General features: G+C 46.9%; 1 protein-coding gene across 2 annotated transcripts in view; it reads left to right on the top strand.

The window, feature by feature from the left end:
• Positions 1-23,427, top strand: part of PCDH19 (protocadherin 19) — a 59,197-nt gene extending 35,770 nt beyond the window's left edge. For both annotated transcript variants that reach the window (XM_054075773.1, XM_054075772.1), the window contains exon 5: positions 18,635-23,427. In XM_054075773.1, coding sequence (XP_053931748.1) covers positions 18,635-19,224 — 590 coding nt within the window. In that variant the 3' untranslated portion in view covers positions 19,225-23,427. The remainder of the gene's footprint in view (positions 1-18,634) is intronic.
• The last annotated feature ends 200 nt before the right edge of the window (positions 23,428-23,627 follow it).

The following is a 23,627-nucleotide window of genomic DNA, read 5'->3' as shown; positions in this document are numbered from 1 at the left end:
GTAAAGGAGGGCTGGGCACATGATATTCACTGAAACTTCTCTTGCTGATTACATCCCAAATTATTCAGATACATCATCATTTAGGGGATCAGGTTTTATCTAGAATATTCCATTTGCCTCTTCTGCTCATCTCCATAGTATCTGTGTGCATTTCAGGCATGAATTGAGAACATGGCTAATGGTATTAACTGGGGGCAAACACAGGCATTAGAAACTGTTGGTTTTTTAAGCTGATTTCCAGCAGTTGTTCCACCTTACTCTGTAGAAAGGCTACATGTAGAGCTGTATGAAAATGAAGACCTAAGTGACATATTCTAGGGCTTTGGAAGCTGGAAATATAGTTGCATTTCTCTGGAAGTTTATACAAATTAATAAAATGCCTACTTTCTCGTATTCATATATGCAGCACAAGATGTAGAGTATAACATTTGTATGTGAATGACAGCACATCCCTTAAGATGGATAAACGCTGTAAGCTTTCTTTACAGGGCAATGTCAATTACTACAGCTCTTCTGATTTCTGGATTATTGCATGGATCTCTCAGTAAAGCAGCCTCGTTGAGCTCAGTGGTGCTCCCGCAGTGGCCAGCCTGGAGGGAGCAGTCAGCTTCTCAAAGTACTTTGAAACCCTAGAGAAGGATTTTTATGATGATTGGGTAAGCTGGGCTTTGAGAAGCGGAGTTGCTTTCTTATGATTCCTACAATTTTAAATGATTACCTATTAGGCATCTAAGTTAGCTCATGAGTAGCTGTGTGGTGGTTACTGATACTTTTGTACATGCTCTCTTCATCCTCCCCATGCTCCCGCTCCTCTTCATTTTGCCCAACCAGGCTCACAGAGGGATGTAATATCTTTTCTTAGACCAGTGAATCTAACCGGAAGAAAAGCTTTCAAGCACTCAAATTAACAGGTCTCTCTCCAGGATGACCTTCGTCGTTGCCAGGCACACGGTACAGGCAGAGTTGGGCCGTGAGTCAGGCTGCCCCACCAGTGGGCTCGCCTTGCTTGACTGTTGCGTTGCATCACAGCAAAGCAAGGCAGAGGTCACTCGAGGAGATGGATTAAACACACAGACCCTCTGACTGGCACAAACAGATCCCTCCTGTTGTTTCTTTTTTAGGTTCATAGCTCTGTAGCGTTGAGCGCAGCTTGGTTGAGTCCTTACTGGAAACTGATGGTTGGGCAGGGTGACATTGAAGTCATATCCATAGCAATAAATGAACACCAATCCCTTTCTGCAACAACAGAACTAAATAACAAACAGATGTGTAAACTCTTTTGTTTGCATAAGAAGCACTATCATATATCCCTCATTCCTGGCACTCTTTTCTTCAGTTTATAAGGTTCCTTCCATCAAAGGTAATTCTTGCAATGTCTTCATCTCTGAAGTTGCTCAGTCCAGGGTCACAGGAGTTACAACCTTTAGATCCTCGGGTCCTTTCTGTGTAACCACAGAAAACATTCACCAGATGTGAATATTTTGGCAACTTTGAGAATGAAATTAAACTTGGATCCGTGCCCTGTTGTGTAGGTTTGTAATGGATGAATGATCAGCCCAGAAAGTTGGAGGGTTTCTAGTGTTTTATTGTACTTCTTAATGAGATTTTGTCAAATTTAGTTTCTGCTTACCCATATTTTTGCTGGGTGACTGGAGAGCAATTTATAGGAGATATGAAGAGGTGGTGTTTCTGGTTAGATAGTTTTTGCTTCTATTTGTGCTTCGTTTTGTTAATCACTCCTGAACTCCAGCTCAAGCAGAAGGTTTGCAGAGAAGATCTTTGTCAGGGTTCAGCTGAAGGACAGGACGGTGCTAACCCTGGCTCTCCCAAAGCATCCTTTTCCAAAACCACCACCCCATGCTTGGATTTTCAAATATTTTTAAGATAAATAATCAGTTCCGTTGAGCTTGCAGCTTCCTTTTCCCTTATAAACAAGCTGAAAAAAGGCTCATGTGGACTGATTTTTTTCCTTTTGCCAGTAACCTCTAAGGAAACCATTAACACTTTCTGTCTCACAGCAGTTAAGACTAGCAAAATGGTCAGGGTAATGGCCATCATATTTAGCAGTAGGGAAGGTATATGAATAAAACCTAACCTTCTGCTAACGCAGCAAGCCAGCACTTCCTGATCTCCTCCTGTAATCAATCTACATCGTTAATGACTCTGAAAACAGACTGAACTGCTGGGGCTGGCACCGAGAAACTTGCATTACAAACTAACCATCTCTTATTAACCTTTCGGTGTTTCCTTCACAACACTAATTAGAGCCAAATAAAACTACTGTTTGTGAAACTCTTAAGTTAAAATACAATTTTCAGAGGAAATATGGTAAACTCCAAAGCTCCTGTTTGCTTGGCCTTTCTTTTTAATTATGATGGAGGATGGCTGTTACTTGTTTAACAGAGGCTTACATGATTAATGCTGCAATGTTACTGTAATTAAAACAGCAAAAAAAGATGTGATTGGAACCTGTATAATTTACAGACATCTCGGCATTCTGGTGGCAGAGCAGCTCTAAGTGTTGCAAAGAGGAATCATAAAAATTTATTCTAATTAAAATTGCCAGATTGACTCAACAACAGGTGACTTATGTAACTTGAGCAACTTGCTCTTGGGGTGAGAAATCATCTGAAATCAGTGAATTATACAAAGCTGTCTATTATTCTACTAAATGGGAAAGTGTGTGCTTACCATGGCAACCTGCATCAATTTTGCAGCCGCTGGAAAATACAGGGCCCTTTATTAAATGAATAATCACTGCAAACAGCGCGCTGAGCCTCGGTTCTGTGGCCACGGGGTGCACGGCACAGCAAGTTTCAGAGCAGCCTTCTGGGCACGAGCAGTTACCATCAGGTTAAATCCTGCCCTGCTGTATCAAAACATGCACCCGGCAGCTCAGGGGTGATTCGGATGCGGTGCTGGACCAGCATCTCTGGAGCAGGTGATATAAATTACATGCCTGTTTCCGTGTTCCCCCCCCCCCCCAAAAAAAATGGTACAATTAACTTCGTAAGTGAAATAAAGACCTCTCTTTGGACCTCTCTTGATTACAATTGCACAATGCAGAGAGCTGTGGGACAGGGGACTGCGTCTCCATTGGGAGTTGTAGGACAAGTCTCTGCAGCCAACTCTCCATGGGGACAACTCTCCATGGGGAGCCCAAAACCCTAACAATCCCCGTGTAGAGTTGACACCATGGAGAGTCAGCCTGGTAGAGTTGTTCCCTGGAGAGTTGTCCCTTTCTGCTCCCCTGGGTGCAGGGGAAGGAGCCCACCTGTCTTTGAAGTATGGTGTGTGTGTGAGTGAGTGTCTAAACTGCTCCAGTTCCTGCAGATAACTGCTGAAGGGAGACATACCACTGGGTTTGTATGTAGGATGTTTTACTAAATGATCTATGTAATAATAGATAAGTCAAAACTCTGTAATAACCGGCACCAAACAGAACTTGCAGCTTTTATCTGTCTTAAGGGAAGTGCTGCCACTCAAAACTCACGAGTGCTATATTTTATTTCTCATACAGCATATATGAATGTAAGAGAGTAGATCTTTTTAAATGGGTCACAGAATTATTAAGAAGTTTGGCAGCCTTTCCTCGTGGTAGACACACAGGTATGCAGTGAAGAGGGCTGGGATGGGAAGCAGGAGCATGGAGCTGTGCCGGGCTCTGGTTGGCTTTGTGTTGCCTTTGCTCAGTGATTTCCTTTTCCATCCTACATTTAAGCCCTGCATCTGTTTGGAAAATAAGTTCTTTATAGCAAATATATTATAGATATACACTAGCCACAATGTGTATGATCACAGTAAGCATAACATGGCCCTATTTGTGCCGAGTATCTGTAATAGTAATGATCAGCTTTCCCACTCTCAGCCTTAGCTCTGTTAGTGTTTTTATTTATCAGCAGAAACGCTTTTTTGTTCCATTTTCCTTATTGTATTTTCACCCTTTTTCGAGTGTGGAGAATGACTTGCTTTGTAACCAGCTTCATTAGCTACTCACACGTTCTGTTTCATTACCAACATCCACAGCCCGCTGCGGGTGACCGGCGGCCACCACTGTGTCACTTCACCTTTGGGCAGTGACAGTCACGTTGGGGCAGGGAAGCAGAGTCAGGTCGAGATGGGTTGGGCTTGAGGTCTGAGTTTAGTAATAGGAGGACATCTGAATACACAGAATGACTAGTTGTAGTGAAAGTGGAGCTTTATCCTGAAGAAATCCTGGGTTAACACCAGTCCCTGTAGAAAAATGAGAAAATTGAGCCACAAAGAAAAAAAAAAAGATGAAAAAATCCCTCTTTGAATTGAAGCAATAGGAAATGAAAATTGCTGAGATATATTGTCATGTGGGTAGTGGTGCTACCAACCTTGTGCTGCAGTAATTACCTCTGTGCATGCAATTTGTGCTCGGCTACGACTGATTTCCCACATCATCCAGCGCCCAGGCTATATTCAGTCAGTCCCAGCTGGAGAAAACTATCTTGGATCATTTGGTGAGATTTCACCACAGATGCTACCGTGTGCCTTATGGAAGCACTCGAGAGCTGTACACGCCAAAGCCTCCCTGCCGCATGGGTGGAGGTGTGGGGACGGTCACCAGAGGCTCCCCGCGGCAGTGGGAGGGCTGGCTGCAAGTCAGAGGGGTGCCACATCCTGTGGGGTGCTAAGCACCTGCAGCTGGTGGGAGTTAAAGGTGAGGAGCTTCTGGCCCTTTCTAGACTCTGCTCTGCTGGGTGTGTGCTGGAGATAGTAGGTTTTGTGGTTGTTCTTACACTCTTTTATGTGAAAAATGAAAGAGTGAAGAATGTTGGCTGGAAATTTTTGCAAGAAGCCCAAGGAAGGTGGGTGTCTGCATTGCTTGCAAACCAAAATAGGTCAGGCACTTGATTTCCTCTGACTGCTTTGGAAGCTTCGGCTTCATTAAAGAGATGAAGCAGGAGAGTAGCTGGTGTAGAAAGTACAGCAGACGGTGCTGCCTCGTCTGCTCAGGCACGTTCTCCAGTCAGCTGGTTTAATAGGCGAACTGTTCCTGATCCAGGTGAGGAGCCTCTGGATTTGCCCTGCAAGAGGAACGGCTTTCTCAATTGAACTAACTGTGTCTCTGGATTAGATACAGCTCAGTGAGAAGTTATAAAGGGGCAGCTCCTGTTTGAGAAGAGGAATTTGACTAGAAATCTGAAGTCAGAACTGTGCATAGTAGGAATTCAGGGAAGGTCAGAGAGGCAGAAGTGGTTTTGGAAGCAGTAGGTGCATTAGTGGAGGATATAAATACCTTTGGGGAGGGTCTGGCACATTCAGGTGGCTCCCTGAGTGGGCACTATGTATAGACCAGACTCTCATTTGGTTTTTACTCTCTGCATTTACCAGCTGAGTTATTTGTGACACTGACAGTGCTGCTCACCAGCACATATCAACAGGAGCTGTATCTTCTCGATGCTCCACTCTTCCTGGCCTCGCTGCATCTCCTACAGCAGGTTCTGAGAAGCCATCCCTGGGAGCATGGGGCTGCCATCTGCCTTGCAGTGCTCGCTGGTTGGCTTCCATGTCCTGCATCTTTTCTGACAGGCAGTGCTTTTGCAGCCACTCTCTGATTAGTTTTGGTCCCTCAGATGCATTGATTTACAGACCTTTCCTCTGCAATACAGCTTCTCTCGATGACAGTCCATGAAGCACATGATAACTCAGCAGCCTAAATTATTCAGGCAAATTGAATGTGTTTGGCTTGTTCTAAACTTTTGTTTCCTCTCAGTGCTGTCAGGAGAACAGGTAGATTTGATGCTTGTATCCAACTCATTCCGGTGCCAGGGACACACATACAGCTCAAGTATAACCTGTGTTTTACCTTGTTCATCGCTTATTTCCACTTTCAGCCGTGCTTTTTCAGGGCACTTTCAGCCTTCATATAAATGTTTAGCTCGCAGTTAGGGTTGCTCTCCTCTGGTACGCTTATGGGCTCTGGGAAGTCACTTCATCTTGTGGTGGAAACGCCCTTGTAAAATCCAAAGAAATTTTTGTTTCTGTTCCACTCTTGAGCCACGTGTCTTTCTATGGAAATGTATTCATTCATGCAAATATTTCAACCCATTAGTCATCACTGTAAGATCCAAGAACCTCACATTAATGAAGACAAGTAATTAAAATGAACAATTCAACCTGCAGTTCCCTCATCACCTGACCTCTGCTTTGTCAGTCTTCCCGTTGTTATTGGGCAGATATGTCCCCTTAATTCACTATAAAATCCACACAAGCCTTTCACTAGGCAGACGTGCCTTGCAGGGGCCACTGAGCTCTGGCACATCAGGTGGAGCAGAAATGCTTTGTCAATGCAATACTGTCCCTTGCTTTCTGGAGACTGTTCTGTCTCAGGAGTTTCTGGGTATAGATAAAGGCATTGGCTTTCACTCTCCAAACACGTGTCTGGAGATTTAGGACCTTACTCAAAGCCTGTTGAATCCATCAGGACTCAGGTGAGACCATTGGGCTTGAAATAGGACACAAGAGAGGTGTCACCCTCTGGGGATGTGCTCTGGACTTCATTGCAGACATCAGTCATCTCAGCCTGTGTTCAGAAGTGAACTCAGGGAGAAGGTATCTGCTACCAAGCGCCTCTGATTCAGTGAACAAGACACAACTGCAGCTGGAGAATGCCTTGGAAAATTCTAGCTGCAAGTGAGACACATCATTTTAGGAATTAGAATAATTACCCCCTGGAACAGATTCCCAAGGGATGTGATATATTCTGTATCACTTAGAGTTTAAATCACATTTGCATGTTTTTCCTGAAAGCATGCCTAGTCACTCAAAGTGAAGGGCTGTGCTTGAGAAGCACGGCGTGACAAAACTGAGCGTTCTGTGGTTTGCAAGGGAGCAAAGCAGGTAATTGCCATGGTCCCATGTGGATTAGGCTCTGCAGATCCCTGGAGGAGTGGGTTTTGGCACATCCTCGAGGATAAAATCACGACTCACGGCTGTCCCTTTGGCCGGCACTGGCTGCCGTGCAGGAATGTGCAGAACTGAGCAAATAACCGTGCTGGGGATGATTCAGGAGTGAACTCCCCCAGCCAAAATCTGCCTTCTCTTTCCAAACACACACAGTCCCTTCCTTGCTGAATCAGACGTCCCCAGAGGCTGAGCAATGCTGGCTGTATCAGTGTTTCCAGGACCTTCCCTCCCACCGCTCCCTAAATGATGAGAGTGTTTTTGAAGACCTCATTTCCTGAACTTTCCCTTTTATCTCTCCAAACAGCAAGTAAATGAGCAGCGCTTTAGTTTTCAGTTACTGCTTCTGTACCCAGTGAGCTATCAGAGGCTGTTGACAATGACTTTTCTCTTTTCCATGCTCCTGCCTGCAGGATTTGGGGAGATAATTCATTTGGTCCTGGTGCTTTGTCAACTTTCAGCAGCTGTAATTGCCTAATGATCAGTGCTGATGCTGTTGTTAAGCCTGTTAAAACTTTGTCCTGCTGAACAGCCAGACTATGGCTGTCTCATCATGTTGTGCCTGCTGTGTCGGCTGGGGCTGCCTTTGATGCTCCCTCCTTGGCCCTGGCTTTGGTTGCTGCTTCCTACCCTGGCTTTGCTGCCGGCTCCTGCCGTAAGGGATGGATGCAGCAGGGTGCTACCCATGCTGGGACACCGTGTCTGGGGTACAAATAACTGGAGAATAATGCCATGGAGAGACAGATGCTTTCCAGGATGAATCTCGTTTTTGCCTTCTCTAACGTCCATGCTGGCCCTGAGGACCCTGGTGCTGGGCGGTGAAGGTGGTCCATCACCCTGAGTCCTAGCAGGGTGGGTGGGAGGACCAATCTGGAGGAGGCTGTCAGTGGTAGGGTATTGCTTCTTGCTCTTCCATCTCTTGAGTGCCTTTTCTGCCTTTGTTATCATTTTTGTAGAGCTCTAATTGGCCCCATTTTGTGCTATACCTTCTTTGCGATGCATCTGAGGTGCCCAACTGGCTGGTGCCGTCTCTCGAAGCTCCCGTCGCTCATCCTCGCCTCTTCCAAGGCTGTTTCTTACTTAATGGCACACACTGAACATTAGTGCATTACCATCCCTTTTCCAAGAACAGTCTCCATCCACTCTTCTCTCGTCCCCCAGTGCCTCATCCAATTTAATTAATTATACTTAGTATATTACGCATCCTGTCAAAGTTTTTCCTTTCCGAGGTTTAATGGTTTTTTAATTCTAATGCAAGCTGCATGTGTAAGTGTTTTAGAAATGAGGCGAGCGTGCAGTGGCAAAGAGGCAGCATTACATCTGTGTGCTGCAGACAGCGAGGGTGGATCCCTGTAGAGAGGCTCCAGCAGAATTGCTGCAGGACCACGTTGCCTGCCTTCCCGTTGCATTCCTCTTCTTGTACTTGGGGTGAAAATCAGGCACCTTCCCACCACAGAGGGCCACATTTGAGTTAAACCTACCTGCCCACAGTGCATCTTGTGCTCCTGCCACAGAAGCGGGCGCCAGGCTGGCGGCTCAGCCCCACCATCGGCCGCATCTTTGCAGCTGCTTCAGCCCTGTGATGAACTCCAACATAATGAACTTGACTCTTCTCCTCGCACTAACTCTGTCTGAAAGCACCAAATTACATCAGTCATTTCAGCATTGCTTTGAAGAAAGGCTGCGTTAAGGATGCGGTGGGGACTAGACTAATCAGGTAGTGCTGGCTGGGAATGAGACCTATCGCTCTTTATTGCCCAGTGACAGTTAAAAGGTTTGGTCAGAAAAGTGGTTCAGGAGGAATGACTTTGTGGGGTCTTACACCTACTAGCTTTGGGTGTTTCCAGATAAAATCTGCTCAGACTAAGAGGGTTGTGGGTTGGTGGTTTTTTTTCCTTGCCTGTCACTGTTGCAAAGTGCTTAGGTTTTGAAAATCCAGCCGGGCTCTGTCTGTCTGTCACACCATCACCGGGAGTAATGATGCCGTGGTGCAATTTAGCTGACAGCCCTGTAAACCAGGGCCAGGAGCCAACGCAATCCAGCCTGACCTTGGGGCAGCGCTGCAGAACCATGCCTTGGAGAAATTGGGACTCATCGGAGGCTGTGCAGGCAGAGGTTGGGCCAGAAGTCCACCATGCTTGAGCAGCACTGAAGCAGCCCACCTCGGGGAGTAGGAGCCTTCTGCCACCAGACGGGAGCACGTGGCAGGACCCCAGGGCAGCATGCAGACCACCCACATCGGACCTGGCATCAGTTCCCCGGTGTCCGTGAGTTGACATCAGCTTTGCTGGGAGCCACAAAACCAACTGCTTTCCTTGCAGTACTTATACAGTCATGAAAATACGCTTCTTTTCCATTACCATTGCTCGGTCATCTCCCTGCAGCTTTTCAATTTACAGCCCCAGGCAAACTTGAGGGCTCATTTTCCATCTTGCCCTCGTGGCTGCAGGGCTGATGAGATGGGATGGAACCCCACCTGCCTTGCTGTGAGTTGAGCTTGTCCATGACTTGCAGGTCATGTAGTTTCCCTAGGCTTGTAATGAGATTTTAGGTTTGACTTTTGACCTTACAGTAATTTTATGTGTATATTTATAGACTATAATCACTTTCTTAATTAATGGAGGTAAATTTAATTGTCAGAATGAAGTTTCTGCTGAGTTAAATGGCACAGATTCCTGGGCTTTGGCAATGCCATGATCTCTTCTGGTGGCCATAGGACCAGTCTAACCCACATCTGGCATTTCCCTGACTTTGCTGTTATCCCTTGTTGTTGTGAAGCAGATCGATGGCTGGTTGGTGTAGATTGATCGCTGGGGCAGACTCCTTGTGTTGCAGTGAGTCTTGGTGCTGGATCAGACTGTAGGTGCTGTTGGATGCTGGACAACGTAGAACAGCTTTTGCAGACCTGTCCCCATGGTCATCCCTCTGTGGGATTTTCTGGTGCACCGCCACCCTAGGCCAGCATCTCATCCTGGAACAACCCTCTTCTTCAGAGAAGAGCATCCACCAGCGTGGAAAAGCGCTGTGTTCATCCAAAAAACCTCCAAAGAGTTGAAGGAGAAAACTGGGGAGGCAATGATGCTGGGTTCCAGAGTGGAGGAACACAAGGTCAATGTCATGATGAGAGATGGCCTGCAACCAATGCTTTTTTTTCAAAAAAAAGAAGGGAAAAATTGCCTAGCTATCTCTCAATGGTGGGGAACGCCCCATCGTGCTGGGAAGCCTTCCAGCTCCCTCCGCTCTTCAGAGCTGCACACTTTTGAAAAGTACAAAGAGCTTCTCATAGTGTTTTGCCTTGTGGGTACGTCTATGATTAATTCCGTGCAAGCATTACTGGTGCAATAACAATACTGGAGGTCCTAAAACTGAAAAAGGAAACACATTTGGCTCGTACTTCATACACAATCACTTACACTTAAGCTATTGATAGTTGATTGGGATCTGTAGACTGCTGGGCTGGTGCCACTGGGTTTCTGAGCGCGTTCAATGGCTGGAACAGACAGCGAGGCTGTAGGTTTTGGCAAGCTGTAGGTCTCATTAGTCAGGCTGACTGTATCTGACACGAGAGATTCCCATCCACCAAGATGAAGCTCACTTCCCTAGGCTTTGGCTGACGTCCCAACAATATTTACATGAAGGACAACAGAGGATCAGTGTTAGATTAAGGCTGTGAGTTTCCAGTAGGCAGACAGTTAAATATTCTATTGAAATACTCTTTTGATTATTTAGATAATAATGAAGTTTATGCATGTCCTTGAGAAATCTGGGGAAAGGCAGTTGTTTTATGCTAAGCATGCAAAGATGTGTTTAATCTTGATAATAGGAGTAAATTATGTATCAGCATTTATAACCTCGGCTCCTTTATTTCTCACTTGTTGTGTGGAAGCACCAGAAACCTCTCAGGGATTGGAGAGCCACGCTGGGCGGGTGTGCAGGAGGAAGGGGCAGACAAGGATTGTGTCTGCATCCTCGCTTCTGCCAGCACCATGGCCTCCACAGCTCTACGGGGAGAGGATGAGGATGGGTTGTGCTGCTTCGTCCTGGCCAAAAGAGATGCCAGAGAAGGCTGCAGTAAAACACTGGCTGTCAGCCCTCCAAGGGTTGTCCATCGCTATGGCTGCAGTGAGGGCAGGGATGCTGCTCCCACAGGCGCTGGGCCAGGAGCTGGCCCGCTGCAAGCGGCTGGGAATTGCATCTTATCTCCCTCAACTGTAATTTCTGTTTTGTTGGATTTTTATCAGAATCATCGAGTTGCTATTTTCTGAGCAACGCCTAATTTTGAATGGGACAGGGTAATAATTCGATTTATTGCTGTCATTGGAATTTGGCTGCCTGACTGGTCCCGCGTTACCCTGACAGAATATGTGAATTTGTCTGGTTTGTATTTGACAATAGCGGAGAAAAGTAACCTTTGGATTAATTTGCTTTAGCAACTAAAGTCCTATTAAATGGAAGACAGCTGGTGTCAAAGGCATAAATGGAGACAAAGTTTTGCTCCCAATTGTGGGAAATGTGTTTAAACAGACTAGAAATGTTTCCATCTCTGCAGGGTATAATATACTCAAATGGTTACATTAATGTGAAAAAAAATATAAGAAAGAGTGTATTTAGGACATTCCCTCTGTATCCAGTTTTAATGAAATTGAATTCCAGTAGTGAAGTCAAAGGGTTGTATTCTGCACTTGTGCAGGCAGCGTAGTAACTGCCATTAGCATTAATGGGAGCTGTGCCTATGAATTACAAACCATAATGATTTGAGATGGAAAAGGTCTACTGGATCCCAGAGTGCTTTCCTCTCCGAGGACCGGATCTTGCATCCCAACGTCAGTTAGGATGTTAATGAACCCTGTATTGAGACGTCAGTAGCAAAGTTTTAGAGATGAAATCCCCCTCGCTCCCTGGCTCAGGGGTGGGCATGAGGTCTACGGACTGCTTAAGTCCTCAGAAAAGGATTACTTGGGAGTTTAAATTGTGTCTTTGCTGGCCTTCTGTAGGGGAGTTAATTTTGCCACGTGAATGAGGTGGAGATTGGCCCGTGGTCTGGGATAAAGGAGGGGTAACTAGCTTTAAATTGCACCCCAGCCCATCCCTGCTGGGTCTGGCTCTGCTGTAGCGCACGGTGTGCCCAAAACTGAGCTCCTTTTGCTTCAGATGATTGCTTTCCTTCCTAAACCCACCTTTTCATCCCAAATGCTTTGGCATGCCCTGGAAGATGTTTTTCCAGATAAAATCTTCTGCAACCAATCTATCCTTAGCCCTCTGGTGTGTAGTTAGTCATGCACGCCAGATGTGTCAGTGTGTTCTGTCCCCATTCATGATACAGGGACCATTCTGCAGCAGAAAGGGCATTATTAATGGTAATATAGAGCAGAGAAAGAGCTGAATGGGCCAACTTCCCATCTGATGTAAATCAATATGGGTTCTCAGTGCTTCTTGGGAGCTGTGTGTATCTGCAGCAGCCAGGAGCAAGCCCCATCACATCTCTGGGCTGACCATTGCAGAAGCGCTGCCCGTGAGCTGCATTCAGTCCTGGGTCCTTATCAGCAATTGCCGGATAAATTAATCTAATTCACATCCCTTGTTTTGTTAAAATAATTCCTTGCAGGCATTTGCTTTCTCCAAGCAATGTTGACCTCCTATGTTGGGACAGACAATCCAGGATTAAAAATACAGTGTTTTTTAACTTGCATAAACCCCAAACAATGGCAAAAGAGAGGAAAAGAAAGGCTCGTTGTTGCGGGTAAAGAGCATTTGTCACTGTCCCTGGTTATTAGTATCCTCCAAGCATTGTGCAAGGGAAGCCACGCCAGGATTACATTTCTGCATAGACTGGAGGTTTCCTATTAGGAAAGACGAAGTAAGCTCTGTAAAAGCCCATAGGTCAAAAATACAATACACTATTCCCCACCTCTTGTTTCTTGATATTATGCTATTATGGAAGATAAAAGAGAGGTGCAGAGTCTTAATTTATAAGCAGATGATGAACCATGGCTGGGGACTGTTTGTATTTCGCTCGAGCTTATTATTTTATCTGGAGCATAATGCAGTGGATTGCTGGTGGGGTGGGCCCCGCCGGTGTGCCGAGGGTGCTGGGTGCTGCACTGTGGCTCGGGGACATGCCTCACGCTTTGTGGTGCACATTCCTGAGAAAATTAAGGTGCTGGAGTTGAAAAGAAACCTCGAAGTATCTGGAAGAAGAGTGTTAAATAATGCAGTTGTGCATTGTCCATGAAAGATGGCTAACCATGAGTAAACAACAACAGCAATGTTTGATCCCTTCATGTTTACTATTTATTCATATTTATTATTCATAAATTCCGTCACAAATGTTAGGCCTGCACCCCAGTGAGACATTTGCATTTTATTTTAAGTTTGATATCTTCCCCCCCGCTTTAGTTTTGCGAGCTGAGATTTAACGATTTGCTTTTCCACATCATTCCTGTGCTGCCTCTCCCTGGCTTTCCTCTTCTTGTTTCAGGAAGAGATTTCTAACATGGAAAAGTGATATTTGAATAGATTCCCCTAAGGCAATCAATTTACTTTTAATTTGTCTGGAACTAAGCTTTTCTTTGTTGCAATGAGAAAGGATTGAAACTGCTGTAAAATTTATTAGCTTCCAGGAAGATTTTGAAATGAATTTTTTAATGATCGTGCTGTTTGCTGTACCCAGGAGCAGTGTCATCGTGATTACAGTATAATCATACAGTTGCTGAAGAAACACTGAAATGTGGAGATAAAGCCAATTCCTGCACAAAGGTACCTCTGGTACCGGCCCAGGTACGGGCACGCCTGCCCTGGCACGGGGCTGCGGGCTCAGGGTTGGGGCCGCTCGGTACGATGCTCACCCATGCATCCCCTGCCCCATTCATGTCCCAGCCAGGCTGTGATTCTTTCAGTCGCACTTTTTTTTTCTTCTTATTTTTCATTTTCAAGCGGTGACTCCGCTCCTTTTCCTTGCTCCCCATGTAATAGCACAAATGAGCTCTACTTACTCACCTCAGCAAAGCTGCTCTGACATGGATTGGATTGAACCGAGTGGCTGTTTGAAAATGGAAACTCCAGGGACTATTGTCATCTCCCAAATTGCACCTTAGATTGTATAACAGCACATGTCATCTGGCCATTTATCAGGAATATTACATTCCCAGGCACTTGCACCTTGCTACGATTTAACTTTGTCTCTTTGGCCAGCGTTGCGATTCCACTGGAGATAATTCAATTGCTCTGAGAGCTGAATGGGCGCCTTGCACACCGGCTTCGTATTGCTCTGCCGTGAGTACGCAGGCTTTGAATAGGAGACTGAAAGCACTTGTACACCCTGGGTGTTTGTTAGTCCCTCTTTTTCATCAGAGAAGGCCCCGTGCCAGCAGGAGCTGGAGGCTCTGTTGCTCCAGCACCCACCCATGTCCTCTGCCCGCTCCTCTCGGGCTCCTCTTGGCTCCCGGATCCCACGCATCCGGACCGTCTCCCCACTGTTCTTGACAGAAGCTTTCATGTTGGAGTTGGAAAGTGCTGACGGTGCAGGCAGCAGGGTGCTCAGACCCCTTCATGCTGGACTGTGTTCAGCCCTGGGAATTTGGGTGTTTTATGTCACCTCCCTGCTTCTCGTGTCACTGTGCCGTTGTCCCCAGCTCCTGTTCCCTGCAGTGACATGGGCGGTGCATCTGCCTCTGGATGAGCTATGGGTGCTGTCGTCTCTCCCACTGGGTCTTCCAGCAGCCACTGGTTCTCAGGAATGGCCAGGCTCTATTATTAGTTGTCTTTGTGCTGGTGCCCTGAGGTACAAGTAGAGCAGGTTTGAAATTTGGAGCTCAACATGGGTTTTGCCATACTTGTTGAGGAGCATACTTATTCCAGAGGTGGTTTTATTTTATTTCGTATTTGCTATGTTAGATCTTCTGTTTAGCAATGACAGATTTTTTTTCTGCCAAGCCTGAGTTCAGGATAACTGCTTGCCTCTTGATGGTGAGTCTTCTGCCAGGACGTTTTGTATTTGGGGAACATTTTAAAAGCAACTCTGCCCTAAGGTGCTCCGAAATGAGATTCTGGATTTGTGCTGGATGAAGGCAGACCAGCTGAAAAATGGGCATTGCTGCTGCTGGACCTGCACACCTCATGTGCCAGGCTGCATGCTCATCACCAGTACATGACCCCTGCTCTCTCCAGACAGCCTGCATGCAACGCAGTTATCCCTACACCCTGATTTGCAGTAGGACTCTCCCCACAGGATGCCCACGATGTGCTCAGCTCATTAAAGAGCCTAACCCAGTTCAGGGTGGCTTGAACAGCCCCAGGCATTGGGCTGCTTGGGGATTCCTGTCCAGGATGACATGTTTGCTCTGTGACTTATGCAGAGCAGTGCTGAAGCTGCGGTGTTGCTCACCCAATGCTGCTTCTTCATTGTTCCTTGCTCCCTTTGCTTCCTGCCAGGGCCCTTTGGGCAGCACTTTCACACCAGCTTCCTTGACCCCCTGCCATCGGTGCGCCAGGTGCGGAGGTGGGAAGCTGCCTGTTTTGGCTGCCTGCCACTCATCATGTCATGAGTGGTGCGGTGGTTGTTATTACTTGGGCTTTGCTTCTTGCATTAAGAACCATTTTTAGAGCAGACAGTAACGGTCGTATTGACTAGGGCAGGTCTAGGGCTGTAAAAGAATTTCCTGTTGTCCTATTTCCAATTGTTAAAGTGGTAAAAACCAAGACAGAACAGTACAATAAAGAGCCTGTGAATGTGAATGACTGTCCTGGGTGCCGTTACGGCTGGGTGAGTCAGACCTAGCTGCAAAGGGCAGCGCCAGGAGTGATGCTGGCGGCTCCATGCCTGCCTTTGCTTTGGGGCAGCAGCTGCTGTTGCTCCCTGATGCGCAGGAAAATGTGAGGTGATGGCCCTGGGTCAGCCCTCTGGAGAAGCCCAGACCCCTCTGAGCTTGCCTTTGGACCTGGGATAGCAGAGGTGTGCTTTAGTGTTTGTTTGTATCAGCAGGGCACGCTGGTGGTGTAAAAATAGTACTTTATATGAATTACAATGTTAAGGAGGTGGTGGCCGAAGATCCTTACTCTGCCATGGAGAAGTGGCTCCTGCTCAGGGCTGTGAGCTGGTCCCTGGGTCTGCTGCCAGGTCAGGGCTGGTCTGGGGAGCCCAGAGTCATCCCTGGGAGCAGGACGGTTTCTGGTTGTGGGATGTGGTCTCTGCAGCCCAAAGCTGAGAGGTGTGATGGGGACAGGAGCAGGGAGGCAGAATGTGCCGTGAAGCTACTCGTTGTCTTCAGGTCTGTGAATGGATAGTGACTCCTGTCCCTCTGCCTGTCAGCTCAGCACCCTTCATGCTTGTTACATTCCCTTCATAAAATAAAAGATTGAAAGGTATTATTTAATGTAATGCTTTTCATCTCATCTCCTGCCTGCATTTCAGGCTGCTGGCGCGACTTGCAGACAAACATCTTGGTGCCCGAAGTGGTTCACCTCCCCAGCAGATAGGCACTGTGCCAGTGGTCTTTAATTATCCACTCCTAAACCACGGATCCCTGTCTATGTTTTAAGGAATATCCACTTGCACTGCAGTAATCAGTGAAGTCCTCGATTTACTTTTGACTGTAAAATGCGCCAGCTTGGAATAGATGAGTAAAGGCAAGATGAACCCACCTGTGCCCTGTCTGGAGCGTGGTTTGCCTTGGCTCTGTTGGTTTTGTGGACTTGGGGCTGAGCTGTGATGCTGGGTGCGATCCGGTCATGCCTTCTCATGCTGGCCCAGCCAGCCCAGTGTGTGCATAGGTCCGGCATTTCATCTTTGTGGAGAGACTGAAGTGATATGTGCTCCAGCAATGCGCCCAAGGTCACACAGCACAATAAATCAGTGTCTCATCGGGGATGAGAACCCAAGATATTTCTGTAGCCCCTCCAGCCATCACCAAGTCCTCTGCTATCACAGCCAGACTACACAACTTTATACGCCTGTAGCACCCTTTTGAAGTTAAGCTGTGGATAAATAGGCAGACAGCAACACTTTCTGGGCAATTTTTCTTTTATTTTTTTATTTTTTTTTATTTTTCTCAAGTACTTGAAAGTAACAGAATCAAAGTATAAGAGCATGGGCTTTTAGATCTCAGTGCAGGTTTTTCGGCATGTAAGGCTCAGGCATCCTTCTCTCAAACTGCTGTAAAGGTGGCTGCTGAAACCCAGACCTCCTACACAGTCACCCAGCACCATGCTCTGCACCACCAGGTAGCTGCTCTGATGTAGAGAAAAAGCTTATGTTTTACTCATAGATTTTTCAATTAATTGGCTTCTTCTCCTTTAAAAAAATATCCCTTCTTTTTTTCTGAGGTCTGCCTTTTACTCGTTTATTCTCTGTAAGTGTTAAGCTGCTCATATTTTGGTGCATTGTGTTATGTGCTGAGAATTTTTATCAGCCGCCCTAGTGCTCGAATGTGGTGGAAATACCAATGTGTCTGAGGAGCGGAGGTTATGCACACAGATGTACAAAGCATCAAAATGAATGGTTTGCAGACAGACGGGAAGCAAACCCAGGCTGAGTCTGCACCTTCACAGGCTTCGATCCATCAAACCAGCACTGACCGACCGTGGTCTTGTATGGGTAATTGCATTAGTGCTTTAACACTGCGTTGTGTGTATAGGTTACGATAAGAAGAAGCTATGTTTTGCATAGGGAAAGGTCGTGCTTTATGAGGGCTGGCTGCAATTACACGTTCTTATCAAATGAAGGAAAAGTCGTACACTGAAACTGAAAAGCAGCCGAGAGCCTGCGGTGTTTGGTGGGAGCCACAGTGGGATGCTCAGCAAGGGCTGGGAAAGCTGAGACTCGTGGATCTGCTTTCCAACTTTGCACTTGCCAAGCCCAGCCATTTCCCTGGGCCTTAGTGGTGGCGAGGTGAAGCCCTGCAGTCCCTTGGGATCAGCTGGCAGCACAGGGACACACACAAGCATTGGGCACGAGGGTTTGCACATATCTGTAAGCCCTCAGATCCGGGCATGGAAGGTCCTTGAAAAGGGTTAAACTGCCACTGCATATTTCATCCCAGTAAAGTGGTGTCGGGACAGCCCCAAGTTGAGAGAAGAGATCTTTATTGCTCTTGTATGAACAAAGCTCCAGCAATGGGAACAACACATTTAATCTTCAGTGGAGTGGGCAGTCTTGGAGATTTATAAAGCCTTAGTTGTGTGGGAGGTCAGTGGGGATAAAGCAAAAAGTGAAAACACACATATACAGACACACACAAAAAAAATGCTGCCCCTTCTCTCTGCTCCTTTCCCCCCTCTGCAAAAAGTCAAGCTTAAGTGTCACGACAAACCAAGCTTAAAACATGGTGGCTTTTAGCACTGGTTGCTAAACCCAGAAAGTGCTGTCTCCGAGCGGTTTGCCACGTGGGACAGACCTGCTGTGATGGATTCGCAGCAGTAACTCCTTTCCCCAGGTTGCAGGTCTGGCAGTAGCAGATGACACACAACCTGTTGGAAATTGGACTCCAGTCGTTAAAGCAGCAGAGAAATAAGACTGAAAGATTCCTTCTTATGAGCCTTGCTGTAAAAATGATTGCTGTTTGGGGTAGGATAACAGCTGCGTGTGTGGGAGTGATGGGCAGCGCCTGGCTCAGCAGGGGCTCCCCCACCCCAGGCAGGCTCAGGGGGCTGTGAGCACCCCGACAGGGCTCATCCCTTCACCATCCCTTGTGTTTTCTCCATGCAGATCAGAATGAAGGATTTCATTGCAGGGAAGAGTGCCGCATCCTGGGCCACTCGGACAGGTGCTGGATGCCCCGCGGTGCAGTCCCCAGCCGCGCCAAGTCCCCTGAGCACGGGAGGAACGTCATCGCCCTCTCCATCGAGGCAAAGGCGGTGGACACGGAGCCTTATGCAGACTGCAGCACAAAAAGGACCTTCGCCACCTTCGGCAAGGAGGGCGGTGAGCCCCTCGCCGACGAGCGGCTCGCCAACCCCAAAGGCAAAAGAACGGTGGACCCGGCCGCCTGCAGCCCCAAGGTGAGCGGCACCGTCCGGGAGGCGGGAAACGGCTGCGAGGCCGTCAGCCCCGTCACCTCGCCCCTCCACCTGAAGAGCCCTTTGTCCGGCAAGCCGGTGGCACCTTATGGCACTGGGCACTGCACCGGCAACCGGGAACGGGAGCCCTTTGGGAACAGTGGTCCTTCCCGGCCAACGGAGGCAGAGCCCCGGGGGGCGGACAGCGAGAGTGGCGGGCAGGAGGGCAACCCGCTTCTGCAGGAACGCCGGGAAAAGGACTCACCTGGCGCCCGGAGACTAAAAGACATCGTCCTTTGAGCGGCACCTGATGTGAGGAGGAGGAGGATGAGGGACCGCACGATTCCCAGCGCAGATTGTTTTTATTGCTTACCAATGGTTCACAGATTGCTGTATTTAAAAGCTTTCCCTAAATGTATTGTTTATAAATGAAGCTATCGTTAATGTGACAATCCCACTTGTCTCAACAGGCAGCAGGGGTGTGCAGCTGGAGCAAAGTAGCTGGTGTTTGGCTTTTGCCGGGAGGCGGTGGGCGGCGGGGAGCGGAGGCGAGACCCCCTGGTCCTCAGGAGCGCTCGGTATCCCCTCCTTGGAGTTTATATATTTTTATATCTCAAAACAAAGATAAATTTTCATTCCTGGAGAGAATTGAACAGCAAATTCTTTATTCGGACATCTTTAGTAATCACCCTGGCGGTTTTGTAGTCTAGACAAAATAGCGGCCATTTCTTGTGTGCAACTGTTCAGAATGACAGTCCGGTGAGTTTTAATATTCGCCAAACACGAGGTTGTTTGTATTTTAAGATGTTGCTATTTTGCTATGGACACCCCTGCATTTATGGATCCTTTTGCTGTCACATGCTTATCTGTACTATTATTGTATTTGATATTGCAAATTACTGTATGTCTAGTGATGGCAAAAGGCTTTCAAGCTTAAAGAAAAACAAATCACGATCGTCTTAGTTAAACTTTGAGGAACCTGCAGTTTTCAGAGCTGGTGGAGCAAACGCTTCCTCCGGCCCCCGCCGTCGCCTGCAGCTTCCCCTGGCTCTTGCGGGGCAGCGACAGGGCATTACGGGAAGGCATTTTGGGGAAAATTCTGCCTGGATTGCGATTGTCGGATGCACTGTGCTGAACTTTTTCCCTTATCCGTTTCTTTTGCATAATTACAAAACAATGCATGGAAAAAATTTCCAGAAGATGGTTGGGTTGGGTTTTTTTTTCCAGTTCTCAGATTTAGATATCCCCCATCTCAGATCATTTCCGAGTCAAAGTGATGGAATTATTTAAGGGATCTAAATTACCTTCTCAATTAGACACACACTTTCACGTCAGCATTTCCCAGTCATGATTATGCCAAGTGTGTGTGGTTTTGTATGCCACCATGGCATGGATTTTAGACTGTTCTGATTTCTTTCTACCCCTGCATCATAAATAAGTACGGAGTGAGCAATAGTGATGTTAATTTAGGGGCAGACAGGTGATATGTAACAACTCTACTAATTCAATTAATGTGCCTTCTTAATGGAGAAAAAATTAAAGCAATTCATTATTTTTTCTCATAATTAAGGACTTTTTTGTGTGGGTGCAAATTTACTCATATAAAATTGATTTAAAAATTGAGCTACTTTAATAGCCATTTTGTAGAAGGGAGAGAGGGAAGGGTTTTAACAGATCTCTGCTCTCTTGCAGTGATAATTCCTCAGTGAGGTATGAGTAAGGTAGGAGAATTTCAGTTAGTGTATTATTATTATTATTAACCCTTCACCAGACAGATTTTCCTACCCTAAATAATGTATCCTAGAATTTAAAGTTGATTATGGAAGGGAAAATGTATAGCTCTTGCCAATGTTTGCTGTACCAGCAAGTTGAAATTAGTGGTTTCTAGAGAAATAGTCTTTCTAGGTCTACCATATCATGATAAAATATTTGTTACTTTGATTTATTTAAATTAAAAATGTCAACAAGAAAACAAGCTCCAGTCATTATTATCCTCAAAATAAAATTAAGCTCCAGCCATTTGTTTCTTCAGGGCAAATTGATCCTGCCTGAAGTCGTAGCCAGTCCGAGACAGGTCGGCAGTCAGTGTGTTCCCCCTGCCACTTGCTAGGGCCAGGATTTGGGAAACAACCGACAAAACCCAGTTGTTTAATGAAATATGTGATGCTTCCCTCGCTGGTGTTGATGACTACCTCATTCAGCTCCCATCCCACGCGTTAACCTGATGTCCTGCATCCCTCTGGAAAGCAAACTGAGGATTTTCCCTTCTCCTCTGGAATTTAAGCCCATTTTTCAGGGATATGTTATTTCTGTTCCTGCAGTGTTTCTTGCCAGCGTACTGTTACTGCTGTCATTTATTTCTAGTTTTTTTCCCCCAAATGCGTGTATTATTGTAACACAAGCAAAGAAGAAAGGGGCTGGCTTGGGACTGTTGGAGTAACTGGATTTTCTGTAACTCTTAGACTGGATTTATTCTGATGTTACCTGTTTTTGTCAACTCTGAGTGTGTTTTGCGGGGCAGATTTTTGTATGTGTTTGCTGAGCAACAGAGCCTGCGATGCCCTGCCTGTCAGATCCTTGTGGCTTCCCAGGACAACGGCCCCACGGCGTCCGTCTGGCAGGATGAGACCCAGCTCCCCCCATTGCTCCCCATCCCCCAGGGATTGGGAGCGTGGGTCCTTCCCGTCCCCTGCTGCCCCATCATCATCCCCAGCTGCCCCAAGAGCTCTGGCTGTTAATTTCTGCTGAGCATTGCCCTCTGCCTGCGGAGCTGCCACCACCAGCCCAGCGTTTTGGATAAAAAATAGACACTAACCGAAAAGGAAGAAAAAAAAAAAATAGAAACATTTCTCTAATTTACCCAGAGGAAATGTTCCTTGCCACTCTGAATAAAAGCGCAGCTGAGAAGGAATGTGAAATAATTCTGTATTAAAAGGGGGCATTAAAGAGGTCAGTAAACCCTTATGCCTCCAAGAAAATCGTTTAAACACCCGTTTTCTGGGCTGACCCGGGCTGCAGCCGGGGATGCTGAGCGAGGGGCCCTTCTCCAGCATGTCCTTGCTGTGCGGGGCCGAGGGGAGAGCCGGAGAGTGGCCCTGGCTCCACTGCCTCGTCCCTTTCCTGAATATTTTGCTACTCCTGTCGCTGTCCCTCTGTGTCACTTGAGATGAGTTCAGGGCTCCTGGGCAAATCACATTCTGTCTTGTTTTTTTTTTTCCTAGTTGCATCAAAACTGGCCATGCAAAAAACGTTCAAGGCTTCAGGGCAGGTGGGGCTTTTACTGGGAGGGTTCCAGATGTAATTATTGTGCTCTTTATTAACTTAAACCTGTGCCCAGATTTGGTTTAGGAAAAAATTTTTGGGATCTGTTGGTTTCCTCCAGGCAAGCTTGCTCTGCTCCCGTTTATCCAGGGAGCAGCAACCACCTATGAGTCTCCCTGAGCTTGACAAGGACCCCATCTGGAGCAGCCCCGGGGCTGGGGACAAGGGAGAGGCTGAACCCACCCTGTGCTGGCCCAGGGACCCTTCACTGCTCCCTGGGGACCCCCGGCCACTCTCACCCTCGAGGCTTCCGGGCTGCGCTGGGACAGATCGTGGAGGCTGGGGACAATGACTGATGGCTGGAAAAATACCCCCCGAGCACCATCCTGCTGAGGTTGTTGCCGTTCCCTGTTTGTTGTGAAGCTGGAGATGGCCTGTGGATCACACGTTGTGCAGAAGTGAATTCCTTTTTTTTTGTTTTTTTTTTGTTTTCAAATAGGAAACAAGTTGCTTTTGTAAAGAACACACTGTCTGATGAATATGTCGAAATTATTCTTGGGGGGGGAAAAGAAATCTAATTATGAATGGAAACACATTTGTCTGTCATTGGGGAAAATCGATGATCTTGTTGCTACAGCTGCTTTCGCAGCTATGGGTGATCTCTGATCCAACCTGTGAGTTGCGGTACCCACCGGGGAGAAGCTCAGCCGACCCCGCTGCAAGCACTGCTGGGACGGATCCTTTATCGGCATCAGCTGATGTTCAGCTGGTCTAAGCTGGGATACGATTTTCAAACGCACCTAACGCAAACTGGTTTCCAGCAGCACGCACCTCCGTGCAGAGTTGCAGGTACAAGCCACGGGTCTCGCACCGGAACAGTGGGAAGAGCCGGCGACGGCACCGTTGCTGCTCGCCTGCCGACAGCGGGCAGAGCTGCCGCGGGACTGAGCGCGGTACGTCTCGTCGTGGTGTCTCCGTTGCCGAGTATATGAAGAATAAATTGTTGTATATGCTGATATGTATGTTATGTACATTTTCACAGTGATTGAATCATTGTAAACAAGAAAATGGAAAAAGGAAAAAAAAAGAATCACCATTCTGTCTATTTTATGAAGATGATAAAGCAGCTTTATTAAATTATTACAATTCTGTTTCAAAATGGTGTACCTGCCACACTGGGTCTTTTTCATCTGATGAGAACCTTGTTTTCCACCTAAATGTGATTTTCTTTTCTCTGCTTTGAGCATCTAATGCATTTTAGTATTAAAGCAATTATTGAATAAAATGGAAAGTAAGTGTTTGGTTAAATAAGCCTAAGTGGGTTTGCTTTGATGGACTCCAGGTGCTGGTCCTGCAGAAGCCAGTGCATGGTTGGGCATCCGTGTTGTCCTCTGGGTGCCACCCCAGCCCTTTACCCATCCAGTTCTCCCACAGCTGATCCG

The sequence above is a fragment of the Cuculus canorus genome, chromosome 10 (assembly GCF_017976375.1).
Source record: "Cuculus canorus isolate bCucCan1 chromosome 10, bCucCan1.pri, whole genome shotgun sequence".
Lineage (NCBI taxonomy): Eukaryota > Metazoa > Chordata > Aves > Cuculiformes > Cuculidae > Cuculus > Cuculus canorus.
This window is presented reverse-complemented; position numbering and strand designations above follow the sequence as displayed.